The 13,230-nt window shown below is 35.6% G+C and overlaps 9 protein-coding genes across 9 annotated transcripts; 5 read left to right on the top strand and 4 right to left on the bottom strand.

Moving 5' to 3' along the window:
• Positions 1-122: 122 nt before the first annotated feature.
• Positions 123-2,477, bottom strand: TSR1 (small subunit rRNA maturation protein TSR1; the record flags this gene model as incomplete). Its single annotated transcript, XM_003955120.1, has 1 exon — positions 123-2,477. The coding sequence occupies one exon, from the start codon at positions 2,475-2,477 to the stop codon at positions 123-125; it is 2,355 nt and encodes a 784-aa protein (XP_003955169.1).
• Positions 2,478-3,395: 918 nt separating this feature from the next.
• Positions 3,396-3,566, top strand: RPS29A (40S ribosomal protein uS14; the record flags this gene model as incomplete). Its single annotated transcript, XM_003955119.1, has 1 exon — positions 3,396-3,566. The coding sequence occupies one exon, from the start codon at positions 3,396-3,398 to the stop codon at positions 3,564-3,566; it is 171 nt and encodes a 56-aa protein (XP_003955168.1).
• Positions 3,567-4,170: 604 nt separating this feature from the next.
• STE23 (metalloendopeptidase) lies at positions 4,171-7,206 on the bottom strand (the record flags this gene model as incomplete). The annotated part of the gene is made up of 1 exon (XM_003955118.1): positions 4,171-7,206. One exon carries the CDS (start codon positions 7,204-7,206, stop codon positions 4,171-4,173), a length of 3,036 nt encoding a protein of 1,011 aa, XP_003955167.1.
• Positions 7,207-7,515: 309 nt separating this feature from the next.
• Positions 7,516-7,713, top strand: ECM19 (Ecm19p; the record flags this gene model as incomplete). The annotated part of the gene is made up of 1 exon (XM_003955117.1): positions 7,516-7,713. The coding sequence occupies one exon, from the start codon at positions 7,516-7,518 to the stop codon at positions 7,711-7,713; it is 198 nt and encodes a 65-aa protein (XP_003955166.1).
• Positions 7,714-8,169: 456 nt separating this feature from the next.
• On the top strand, positions 8,170-8,811 carry CCW14 (Ccw14p; the record flags this gene model as incomplete). Its single annotated transcript, XM_003955116.1, has 1 exon — positions 8,170-8,811. One exon carries the CDS (start codon positions 8,170-8,172, stop codon positions 8,809-8,811), a length of 642 nt encoding a protein of 213 aa, XP_003955165.1.
• A 188-nt stretch (positions 8,812-8,999) lies between these two features.
• Positions 9,000-10,538, bottom strand: ART10 (Art10p; the record flags this gene model as incomplete). The annotated part of the gene is made up of 1 exon (XM_003955115.1): positions 9,000-10,538. The coding sequence occupies one exon, from the start codon at positions 10,536-10,538 to the stop codon at positions 9,000-9,002; it is 1,539 nt and encodes a 512-aa protein (XP_003955164.1).
• Positions 10,539-10,715: 177 nt separating this feature from the next.
• Positions 10,716-11,504, top strand: ATP10 (Atp10p; the record flags this gene model as incomplete). Its single annotated transcript, XM_003955114.1, has 1 exon — positions 10,716-11,504. The coding sequence occupies one exon, from the start codon at positions 10,716-10,718 to the stop codon at positions 11,502-11,504; it is 789 nt and encodes a 262-aa protein (XP_003955163.1).
• A 301-nt stretch (positions 11,505-11,805) lies between these two features.
• CST9 (SUMO ligase CST9) lies at positions 11,806-12,840 on the top strand (the record flags this gene model as incomplete). The annotated part of the gene is made up of 1 exon (XM_003955113.1): positions 11,806-12,840. The coding sequence occupies one exon, from the start codon at positions 11,806-11,808 to the stop codon at positions 12,838-12,840; it is 1,035 nt and encodes a 344-aa protein (XP_003955162.1).
• Positions 12,841-12,905: 65 nt separating this feature from the next.
• COX8 (cytochrome c oxidase subunit VIII) lies at positions 12,906-13,127 on the bottom strand (the record flags this gene model as incomplete). Its single annotated transcript, XM_003955112.1, has 1 exon — positions 12,906-13,127. The coding sequence occupies one exon, from the start codon at positions 13,125-13,127 to the stop codon at positions 12,906-12,908; it is 222 nt and encodes a 73-aa protein (XP_003955161.1).
• Between the last annotated feature and the right edge of the window lie 103 nt (positions 13,128-13,230).

Here is a 13,230-nt window from a genome sequence, read left to right as displayed (position 1 = left end):
CCATTTTTTCGCTCACACTCAAAAAAATACATGAGTAGATTTATATTATGAAATTGGATTTATTATACAATGTTGAAAAGTGTGAATGCCTATATAAGATATTGAATTGAATAAAAGTTTCTTTAATAACTCTCATTATTCCAAGGCGATGAAGCTTTTGGCCACATACGCTTGAATAATGACATAGCGACAACATCTTGTGCGGATAATTTACCATCAAATGTTGCTTTGAAGTAACCATGGGTACCAAGACTTTCTTTGATAAAACCAGATCTTCCTGATTTGGTGAATAATGGAATGGACTTGAACCATTCGACATCTTCTGGTCTGAAAAACATGTAACGAACAGTAACAACATTTCTGTGAAATCTGAAAGGGTGACCAGTCAATATAGCTCTCTTGGCCAAAACTCTTGTGTGGTCTGCGTTCATGAAAGTACCATGGCCCACCAGTTCTAGACCCTTTACATCGCTTGAAGACGGTTTAAAGAAAATAGCTGGAGATTGTGTAAAGTCAACAGGAGCAATACATGTCGCGACTGACCTTGTATCTGGATGCAAGAATTTATCAAACTTGTGTACATTATTACTCGAATTAGCATCTGCAGAGAATAGAGGTTGAATAGTATATCTTCTAATACCATATTGCACAACCAATGGTTCCTCAGCTGGTACCGGTTTATCGTATTCTTCCCATCTTTGTAGGGTGAAGTTGGCCATTGTGTTCTTATGCTCATGCGCAAGCAAACCGTAAATAGCAAATAGAACTTGTTGTGGATCCTTAATTTGTTCAAGTAAATTCTTTGGGAATGCGATATATATTCTAACACGGTCACCAGCCATTACCTGAGCTGTTTTAGATGCCTCTTTCAATACTCTATTACGAGTATATTTATAGTTACCGATTCTTAATAAGCGTTTCCATTCTGGTGGGCATTCTGGGTCTTTTTCATCAACGTCCCACATACAGTTGTATAAGTTTTTCAACCCTCTGTATCTTTTCAAACCTTCAATAGCCGATTCAGCTGGATTTAATTCTATTTCGTCAGGAAATTCTCGATCTTCATCTTCTAATGCCCTATATTCATTAAGTTGGCGCTCTTCTTCCTCTGGGGATAGTTCCACAAACATATCTTCGTTTTCATCATTAACTTCCTCATCTTCGAAGTTTGCATCTCTGGCTTGGTATTCATCCTCCAACAAATCATCATCTGACATCATATCTTCTTGCTCTTCCACTTCTTCGTCACTGAGAGGTTGTATAACATCATTTAGGTACCATTTGGCCTGGTACTCAGATGTACCTTTTGGAACTTCGGCAGATTTATCTGTTTCATCGCTTCTTTGAATATACCCATGGTCATCATACCTTGCTGATCTCAAGTTATCATATGCAAAATCCTCTGCGTCAGACCATTCTTCCATTTCTAAATCAGCCGGAGCATATTCCTCCAAGTCATCCCTATTTTCATTGGATTCAAAAGTGTTGTTGAGATCTAAACCTAGTTCATCAGGGTTTGTCTTTTTCCTTTGAGATGCACTGATCTTTTCAATTCTAGAAACTTGGAAGTCACCAAGGCCTGGAACATGAACTAGTCTATTTGCGTGGAATCCAATACCACGAACAGTACCTTGGACAACTAAATGGCCAGCCTCTGGTGAAATTTCATTATAGTCGACATTTTCAGCTACTAAATAACCCCTGTTATCTCTCCACGTCACAGGACGGGGGAGCTTTTGACATAAAGTTCTTAGTACAATCAAGCTGTCAGATGGTTTCTCAAGGTTGTAGACATGGTCCTCATTAGGAAAAAAATGTCTAAAATAACTTTCTAAAGATTGTTTAACATCTAGCTGGAATTTCTCCTTAGGATGAACTTTTGATAGATTTGGAACAACGCCGATGTACGAGGAAATACCTTGTAACTCTAAGGCACGGATAATTTGCTCACCAAATTCCTGGTCCACTTCAGAGGTTCCACTTAAACCAAAAACTACAAAATCGGCAATTTTGGCACAATCCAAAATATTTAAAAAATTTGACATATCTGGAACAATTATCTTCAAAGTACTCTTGAATTTCTTTATTTGGTAATTTCTTATACTTGCCACATTTCCTTCCTCTGACATGAATGGTAAGTTCTCCATTTCTAAATCGGCTGAAACCATAAGTTTTCTGACTATATCAGATGAATCAACATCCGCAGTTAATGGAATGATGGTCACAATCTTCTCAGCACCATTGGAACCCTCAAACAGTTTTCTGCTTTCTAAGGATGTCATCATTTTCTGTACCTTCAATTGCTTAGCTTTGTTTTTACGCTGTAACTTGGATGTACCTTTGATTTGTTTGTTATTGGCAATGTCTTTTTCGACTTTACCTTTATGTATTCTCTTTAAAGCACCTTTACTAGCATGCTTAGACTTGAAAGGCTTATGTCCCCTTTTAAGTGATGATCTATGGGAATATCCAGCCATTATTAGCGATGTTCTCGAATCTAATACCTGTTGATGTAATCGTACTTAACTTTCTTTCATAATAAGATGCTCATCGTGCAATTTCAAAAAATTTTTCAATATCTGAAAAAAAAAATAGCAATCTCGTTTGACTGCATCCAACATCCTTACCTTCTCCACCATCCGTACATTTATATTTGTCAACAAAAAAAATGAAAAACTTTTCAAACATTTCCAAATGAAAAATTTCAAAGAATTCTCGCGTTTAGCTGATGGTTGGAACGACGCGACCGTGGCTGACTCCCATTGGGCAACGTCCAGATTTGTCAGGCCATTCCCTGTGACTGGGCCCAGCTTAGGTGGAGACCGGATGTGAGTTAGGGAGAACATGCTGGGCACTGGGGCGGATACACCTTCCAGCGGAAGCCCGAATCTCTTACCAGCTTACACTATAGTTGATGATATATGAAAAAGATAGGTTAATTATCAGGTATTTTCAAGATAAACTAGTAAGAGACTATACATTAATGTATGTGCATATTTGAGTGATCTGAGTAGGGTGGAATAAGGCATATCTATTGATATTTTATTGGAAAGTCCTATAGAAGTTAGTGCAAAGTCTAAAGAGCATGTTTTGAGATAATTTTATTTTTCTAGTCGTAATATTATACCATTAAATTCCATATTTTTACTGAGGTTCCCTAAGAGGTTTTGAAATCTGCAAAATCCACATATCTATGGGCTGTAACAGGTCGAAAATTGATGTCTTTTTGCATAGCTCCGCATATATGATCTGTTATTTAATTAAAGAAGATCTATTACAAGATTCATGTTCCTATACGACCCTTTTGATGATTAAGATTATTCCAATTGGCCACCTTACTATTACTTATCAAGAAATCAAGTTTACTAACATTTCTATTTTATGAATTAGATAAAATGGCTCACGAAAACGTTTGGTTCTCCCACCCAAGAAGATACGGTAAAGGTTCCCGTCAATGTCGTGTCTGTTCTTCCCACTCTGGTCTAATCAGAAAGTACGACTTAAACATCTGTCGTCAATGTTTCAGAGAAAGAGCTAACGACATCGGTTTCCACAAGTACAGATAAACAAATCAACTCGTTTATTTTCATTGATTTTATCAAGTTTTTAACTTTATCTTCTGTATAAATAATTTATGTAAAGATTTATGTTTAAACATGAATGGATACTTAACTCGCTTAACTGCCTTTGTTACAGTATTACTACTGAATTTAACTATACAGTTTGGACCTAACTTTTTTTTTTCCCCGATAAGCGTACCCGGCTTTCATTTTGAAGATTTTTCGAAAAATTTTATATATAAAGGTCAACGAGAATTTATATATGAGCCATTGTCGTTTGTTGGTTTCTCTATTACTTATTTTTTTTTAAAAAGGGTGAATCAAAACAATTTAACGGAAGCAATGCCACAGTTGGCTGATCTGTCATCAAACAGTTGCTAATTGCCAGTATTTCAACAAGATTGAGATGCTAGCTTCCAAGATCAAGTTATGTTTTTTGGACAGGATAGGAAGTCCGTTGTCTGTGTGCTCTTAACGAGAGTGATGGACTTGGGATGTCGAAAGATAGTCTACATTTTTTTTTTCACCTCTTATAACTTTTTTGAATGCTTTGTTCAAAGTAAGCAAAATTAGAACTTGTCATTACTAAATTACAGCATAAAAAAATTATCTAATTTTCTTGTTTATATACTTCAAAATCCTTTAACGGCTGACGTACAGGAGCAACAAACAATTCGGATTTAAATTTCCCTACATCTTCAATCAGTTTACCCTTTGGATATTTGGTAGAGTCTAGCTCCTCTTCCCTTAAATCACTACTGACAACCGCAGATTTCAAATGAATAACCAATCTTGCAGCATTTTCACCTACAATATAGTTGTCGTAAAATTCGATTAATTGTTCTTTTGACAAAGCTTTAACTAGTCTTGCCTTCTTTTGACGATGCGTGAAATTGTAATCACCCAAATAGATGGCAGCAGTGTATCTTGAGCTTTCTTCACCCATATTCTTATACTTCTGTAGCAAGCTCTTGCATAGGGCATCCTTATGTTTATCAAAATCTTCTTCTGACATGTCTTTTAGAATTGCGCCAAATTTAGAGTAGAATTCCTCGATTCTCCATTCCAGATATGGTGTTGTATGTTCAGATTGTACCAAAATTCTAATATTTGCAGTACCATGATTATTCAAACTTGAACTAAAGACTACATAACCTAGTTGCTCTTTTGTTCTTAGTGTATCGAAGCATGGTTCATGAATCATTTGGGCAAATAATCCACTCAAAGCAGATAATTCTTCGTTATAAACATCTAATTGGGTAACATGCTGGATACATGAATTCACGTTCTTGCTATCTTTTAATTCCTTCTCAAACCTGTAAGTTTTACCTTTTGGAATGAAATATGACCTTAACCTATTATTCTTAACTTGTAAGTTATTGTGATTCTCATTTGTGATGAGAATGTCATTGATCAGAGATTCAATCTCAATGGCCTCTTCGAATTTTAAATTTCCGTGTACTAATGTTTCATAGTAAAGCTCCTCAAAGACAGTAGGGATAAAAGCAAGTAATTGCTCAAATGTAATGTGTTCAACTACATTCAATTTCTCTTCTACTGACCATGATCTTTCGTTGATTAAAGAGTTATAAACACCAGATATTTGGGAATACGGCACTTCGTAGAGAAGATTCTTTAGATGTTGAGTAGTCTTGTCCTTGAAAATTTTGAATCTTTCTTCTGTAGGTTTGAAATCTTTGACACCTTGTAAAAATCTAGTCATAAGAGTGACTAATTTATCATTAAAACCAGATAATGTGATGTCTAGGCCTTGATTAGTCTTGACAAATGACAGGTTCAGATTAGCACAGGAAGCATCGTATTGTAGGTCCTTTAAGAAATCATTAGCCAACTGAACATAAATAGTAGATAACATACTGTTTAGTACACTTGCGTGAGTATGGGGTAATTTTAGAGAGACATATATGTAGCCTCTTGGTTGCCAAAATCTGTCATCTTTTTTAAACCATAGCTTACTCAGCTTAGTATCTTTGAGTAAAAGCGGTTCTTCTGATGGAGTAACACTTTCTAATTTATCAACTAAGAAGTTATTGGCAACAAATTCGTTTGGTCTTGGTAAACGCAATTGAGTATTTAAACCAGGGCTCTTGCATTTCTTTCTCATATCTTCTGGGTAATTGATGACTTTATAGTCTGTTTTATACCATTTTTCATTTGAATCAGTCTCTAAATCTTGAGAGATTAACGTTATACGGGAATTTTCTAGAGTTAAAGATTGAACGTAGTTCATTAAAGTTTGAGGTTCATCTTTCGTGAAAACATTTGTGCTTAAAATATTTTCTACAGGAATGTATTCCTTTTCTAACAATCTTGCTAAAGCTGAAACGGTACTTGCTGGGTTACCCTTTTGTTTGAATTTGAAATTTGCCCTGGAAATATTTTGAAGTTCAACAAAGATCCAATCTTGTGGTAACGAATTTCTCAACATTTCGATGTATTGGAAGATTGAATGGACGACTTCTTTATAGCTTTCTAACCCATCTTTAGTTAGCTCGACGTCAATTGAGAAAAATGCGTTATCCTTAGAAACTGTATGACCTCCTGCTGATAGTTCATTAGCCCATCCTTTTGCCTTAAGGTAAGCCAACAGAGAGCCTGAGCCTTCATGACCAATAAGATGGCTTAATAGGTGTGGTGGTTTTGATTGCCAATGTCTATCCATGTCGGGAACCATAAAGGAAATTTCAAGTTTTCTTAATTCTTTGACAGGTTTAACTTGGATAATTTTCTGTAAATGGGTTTCATTCAAAATTTTGGAACTGTATTCAGGTAATGCACGATTTGTATTCCTTACATCTTTGAAAAGTTTGTACGCCCAGTTCGATAGGGTATCCAAATCCTCTCTACCGATTATACAAAGCTTCATTAAATTTGCTGAATAAGAATGATAGTAAAATTTTAATAATTCATCTCTTATATTTAGATTCAATGACTTGGGATTTTCACCTAAAGTTATCAGATTACCAGTGGAAAATTTATGATAAGGATGTTGTAAATTAGATAATGATTTATCCAATTGATAGATTCTCCAAACATCATTTTGTAAATTTTTTTTATTTTCACTATCTACAGCGCTAATTTCTTTGTCAGTTGAGCCTTTATTAAATAATGGACAAGTGAAAAAACCTGAAAATCTGTCTAAGGCGTTATAAAGATGTTCATGATTAACTTCGAAATAGTAATTTGTGTTTAAGGAACTTGTGTAAGCGTTAGAAGAACCACCATGCTTACTTAAGAAACTTGAATACTCATTTTCATCAGGAAATTTCTCTGAACCCATGAATAATAAATGTTCACAAAAGTGGGCCAAACCCGGTAAATGTTCTGGATCTTCAAAAGCACCTATATTAACATCTAATGCAGCTGCTGCCTTATCAGCAGTGGGATCTTGGATTACTAACGCTTTTAAGTTATTTGGTAATTTAATGAAACGGTAGGATCTATCATCTAAATCAGGTTTAATGAAATTCAGTTTGAAATCTTTGTATGAATGATGCATATTTGTAGAATATAATTTGTGTGGAATTCTTCTGACTAAGATTGATAAGGTTGCGGGTAGAATGACTCTTGTAGTGGATGCTATTAAGTTGTGTCTAATTGCAGAAGAGATTAAAGCAATGCTCATAAAAAGAAGAAAAGAGAGACGAAGGGACTTTGAGAGCAGAATGACTGTATATAGTAGAAATAGTATTCCTTTTTTGAGTACTGTGATAAGCGATGTGGATACTCTTTAATAGGCTGATTACAATATCCTAGTATATATATATATATATATATATATGTTCAAGAGAGTCATTGGGATATCTTTTTTTCGAACGTTCGAAATTCGATGATGCCATACAATCCGAATATCGAGAAAGAGAAAAAAAGGACCCAAAGCATGCTATTGGTATCATATAAAATGCAATGGTAGCTGAAAATCCTCACAAAAGCGATGCCAAGAGTTAGAGGATACGGTGCATTCGCAGTTAGTATAGTGACGGTAGCCAGTGTCTACATGGGTGCGAAATTCTTTCAACCGATCGTGGTTGATCAACTCAGAAAGGACAACAATTTAAGGCCAGATGTGGACGTTCCGCCGCTATCCAGCGATGCCACTGCTAGCCTTGCCAAGGACAGACCTCATTCCTGACCGTATCTGTTGTCGAGAACAGCTCCACCATCCATCCATTCAAAAGCAATTCTCAAGACACTTCGTATTGCGAGAGCACAATGCCAATCTGGTTTCTCGAGGCCTATATACTCCTTCCTGTTTAGGCAATTCGAAGACACCTAGCATCAGCACACCGCATACACAGTCCCCGTAGACTTGTCCTCTTCCAGAAACAGTTTCCCCTTTCGGAGGGTTCAGGCACTTCTCAAAAAAGCAAGAAAACAGTGCCGAGGAAAAATTTCTTTTCTGTTTTTTCGTCAGACAACCTCGAGAAAGCAGCTGCTGTTTATTTATAGAATAATCAGATTTTATAGGAAACTGAGTTTTACATATATATATATATATACAGATTTGAAAAACTGTCAGTCTCGAGAACCTTGATTGTTCGTTCAAAATAAAGCCTAAAGTCAAAGAAATACACACAAATAAGATCAAATGCGTTTCTCCACTCTCGCTTCTACTGCTTTATCTCTAGCCTTATTATCTAAGAACGTCTTAGCTACCCCTCCAGCATGTTTGTTGGCTTGTGTCGCCCAAGTCACTAAGGCTTCTTCCAGCTGTTCCACTTTAAGTGATGTCGAATGTCTCTGTGGTATCGAAAACTCCTCTATTGAAAGCTGTTTGAACTCTATTTGTCCAAATGGTAATGCAGACAGTGCTTACTCTTCTTTTGAAAGCACATGTTCAGAACAAGGATACTCCTTAGGTAGTTCTTCCTCTTCTTCTTCTGCTGCTTCTTCTATCGAGGCCTCTTCTTCTGTTGAAGCTACTTCTTCTGCTGAAGCTACTTCCTCTGTTCAAGCTACTTCCTCTGTTCAAGCTACTTCCTCTGTTCAAGCTACTTTCTCTGTTCAAGCTACTTCCTCTGTTCAAGCTACTTCCTCTGTTCAAGCTACTTCCTCTGTTCAAGTTACTTCCTCATCTACCTCATCAACTACCACCGCTGCTACTTCTACTACTTCAGCAGTTATCTCCGCCTCTTCATCTTCCACCGTTTCTGTCGACACTCAAACTGACAATGCTGCCAGCTTCTTACAATCTTCATGGTTATTAGCTGCTGCCGCTTTATTCATCTAATTTTGATATACCCATCCCCAACTCATGAACGCCATTTTTTTGAAACTATCTCTTTGACACGGTATCTACTAGTATATAGATAAATAATAGTTCTTTTTATTTATGTTTGTATTCCATTTTTTCATTGGTATAAAACTATTACACTTTAATTAACTATTCTTATGCAACTTTGTATTCTTACACGGCGACTACTTTAAGTCGTTGTAATTTGGTGGTTCGATATATCTTGGTAGATAGTTATCCTCATGTATATTATTTAATTGTGCAAAAACTTGCATTGAATCAATAATTACTTCAGTTTGTTTGGCATATCCGTTCACATCCCAATCAACAAGTAATTGTAACTCAAAAATCCTCTTTATCGAGCAGGTTTTGAAACTGTAAAGTCTATTCCCACGATGTCTATAGTCCTCTTCATTAAATACGAAATTTTTCAACCGTACATGGTCTTTTAAATTCAGTTCACATTCATATATATCGTCGCCCTTTTTGGTCAGATTACTTTGCATTGAGAAAATAGATTCAGAACCATCTAGTTTCAAATCCACTAATCTCAATGAAGAAACGTTCTGATTAGCAATACCTTGCGACAGGTATGTAGTGGTTTCAAATAAGTTCAATGTAATTCCAATTGGTTTTACACTCAAGTCTTTAACAATACTCATGTTACTTTTATTTTGAATGATAAGAAAAATATTATCAAATTTATTACAGCCTTTCTTAAATAATGGATCCATCCTAAACACTTTGTCTATCCCGGGGCTTTTTGTCCTCACTTCCAACCATAGCGTACTCACGTTATCAGGCAACCCAATTTGAAAAGTAGATTTGTATATTTCTAAACCTTTAATGCTCGTTCTACTTCGTATAGCCTTTAGCTTTTCACTGCTAGCAGTTGATGTAAATTGTTTTTGAAAAGAATTGTACTGAGAAAGGCTACTGTTGCTAACACTTCTTTCATGAATTTGTGCTGCAAATGACTTATTAGATCCTGATCTATTAGAAAGTGAGCGATCCATACCTGTTAAGTTAGAATTATGCCTACTTATATTATTGATTGTGTCAGTTTCCAAATCGTGTTCATCATAGGCGACGTCATCTATATCTGGGATATATTCGATCGGTTGACTTTCTCTAATCAATTTATCGAACGGCTTCAACCATGTCTTGGCTTTTCCTAATTCCACTAATACTTCCACTACATAAATGACTTTACCAAAGGAATAGAAATAAAGATCTAAATTATCGATTCTGTTTAATTCCTTCCACAGATTATTAAAGCTAGGTGGCATCTTGGCCGTTCTCCTCTTGTTAAAGTAGACCATTTCTTTCTTATGTGTCTTGAGACATTTAGGCTTCTTATTTTTCAGTTTATCAAATTTGAAGGTATAATGATATTGTCCTGGATTCACTTTGAAGGGCTTAGTAGAACCATTTAAGGCATCCCAAACATTATCGGGAGGGAAAACCCTTTCTTCAGCAGTAATTAAGGTATGGTATGAACGATTTTCAAACCCAGGAGTTAATAACCCATTTTGCCCCATAATATATTCATTGTCGATAGTAGTAATCGTCTGTGCAAAACCATGTAATTTCACAGAAATTTTCTTTATAGGCAATGATTTTTCTAGCTTTAAATTCACTTCTCCACTTATTTGATCCTCACTACCATAGAATTCTCCATTAATGGGTGGTGCTAGTTTAAGTTCCACTTTCGTAGATGGCATTTTAGGCGATGTTAAATCTTTTCGAGATTTGTAAGATGATTTCTGATAACTGCTTTTCCTTAATATATTATTAGTCCTTATTGAGAGCATCTGCGATCTCCAAAAAAAAAAACGACGTCAAAATCTGAAACATTTCATCATCCTTCGATTGTTCCGTCAATTATTACGAGGTAAAGTATGTTAGTTAGTAAGCGACTTCTTTCCACTACTTTTCAACCACGATTTCTTGACAAGTTCTTTAAGCCAGTAGTGGAAGCGTCAAACCCTAGGAAACATGAGGTAAAGACATTAATCAGACCCGTGGGATTAGTATCTCCGCCTACTCCCCACACAAAGTATTCCAAAGGCAATTCATTTAAAGATTTATTTGATGAAGAGAAGACAGCTAAAAGAACGGAAGAATTATCTAGGGAAATGAGCTATTCTGCTATGTATGATATGCATACTTTCCGTCAAACGAACGGGAAGCTGTTTCTTTCACCAAAAGCGTATTGGAGAAAAGATAGAGCACTATATTTCCCACACATTGTTGGGAAATCTTTGGCAAATAAGAAACTTTCCATTGAAGAAGTTTTGAAGGGAAAACTTAGTGTTGTCAGAATGTTCAGTAATTCAGCTGGAAATGATCTGACTTTACAATATTTGAAAAGAATTCAGAACACAAAAGAATTGCAATTTATTAATATTCATTGGGTTGAAAATGTTTTGAAATCTGCGATAGTGAAGCTATCTAAGTGGAATATCAAAAATAATGTGCCGAAGGAGTCCCATAAGGACTATTTCATTTGTAGCAGGAGCCAATTGCCCTTTACAATTCGAGACGAGTTGAAGATCAATAACATGTATACAGGTTACCTATTTCTTGTTGACAAAGACTTAAAAATCCGCTGGCTGGGCTGTGGTGGCGCAACTACTTTAGATCAAGAAATATTGGCCAATAGTATTGAAGGTCTTTTGAAAGAATGAATTGTGAACACTCTCCAAATTGAATGTATATAACTTGGTATATGATGACATATGAACTGTAAATAATTTGTAACAATAACAACAGCATTTTCTCTATTAGCGCTTCTTATTCCACTGTCACCAATAGCTTATTCACATTTCATTCTAATTCCATTTTTCTGTCACAAGTGACAAGTTTTCTGTTTAATTTGAAATAAAAAAATCCTTATATTTATATATTACGTTATCGGCGGCAAAACATTAAATTATCGAATATAAGCCAGTTTTGAAGAAAGCTGTCAAGATTAAAAAAGCTCGAGATATGTCATTGAATCAATTCAGTCAAGAGTTTGTGTTTTGCAATGTATGCCATATAAGATACTCCAAAGAGGATCCGTTGAACCTCACTTCATGTGCACATATACTCTGTAAACAACATATCAGTCCAGACAAAAAATGTCCCGTATGCCAAACAGAAGATATTTCAATAATAAAACTACTGGAGTCCAAACATCAACAGTTACCTACTGACGTTAAATTGTTTTTTGAGCCGATACCAAACTTGATGGAAAATATCTATAATGTAGCGAATTTCCAGGTGAGAGGTCTACTGAGCCAGCTACAATACTACCAGAATCACTGTGTAAAATTGAGAGAGAAAGTTGCCAGACAACAACAGTTACTGTATAAAGCTAAGCAGGAATTGGACGCAGTTGCCTCGCTGAAAGAAAGAAATAGGCAATTGGAAAGCTTACTTAGAGGTGGTAACAATTTTTTTAGTAATATTACGCCAAATTCAGTCAGCAGTTTTAAAGAGCCACCACATACAGTGGATTTGACCCTTGATGTAGAAGAACCACAACAATTATTTGTGGACAAACTAAAGAAGACAACCTCATTTAGAAAAAATAGTAATAGTCACAATATTAAAAATTTGACGCCCACAAGACAAAGTGAGAAGAATGTCACTCCGATGAATTCTTTGATTGCGGAATCCACACATATCAATAAGTATTTTGAATCATCATCTCGTGACTCAAAGGCCCCAATATTAAATTCTTCGAGTATTTCGCCATTAGGTCACTCATCATTGTCTTATAATCAGTCGACTGGGTCATCCAAGACCGTAATTGGTATCACTAAGGACCTCATAAAGAAGCCAAAATTCCCAAATGCATTAGAAAGGCTAAGAATAAATAAAAGAAATAATACCACTCAAGATGAGACAGTAAGGAGAACGATCTCAAACAGCACGCACGTTAAATCTAGCAATGGTGACAAGACCTTCAATCCTAGAAAAAGAAGTACTACTTCAAACACTCTTAGCTCATACAACAACTTCAAAAGAATAAAATAATAAACTAAGTTAGAATAGACACATCACTTATATAGTATTCCTTCTGTAAAACTAAACAAACTCCACTAAATATTTCCAGACTTTTTCATTTGAACAAACCCAATCAGAAAGGGTACTGCAAATCCCAGACCAAAGAACCCAAAATGTATTACACCGTATGGGATCTTTCTATTTAGTACTTTGAACGGTAAATTTGAATAGACACCTTCCGCAAAATGGACAGACCTTATTGGGGTCGTTGTGAAGGCTCTTTTGAATGCCAACCTTTGTAAACTCTTTTCAATCATCTTTTGCTCGAAGAATTTGATTCTAAACAATTATGTGTGTATATGTCAATATAAGTACGATGACGCTTCCTATACTCTTAATATTTCTTATATAATTTATGTA

Source organism: Kazachstania africana, chromosome 1 (genome assembly GCF_000304475.1).
Source record: "Kazachstania africana CBS 2517 chromosome 1, complete genome".
Taxonomy (NCBI): domain Eukaryota; kingdom Fungi; phylum Ascomycota; class Saccharomycetes; order Saccharomycetales; family Saccharomycetaceae; genus Kazachstania; species Kazachstania africana.
Note: the sequence above shows the minus strand (reverse complement) of the source record. Positions and strands in the feature narration are given on the sequence as shown.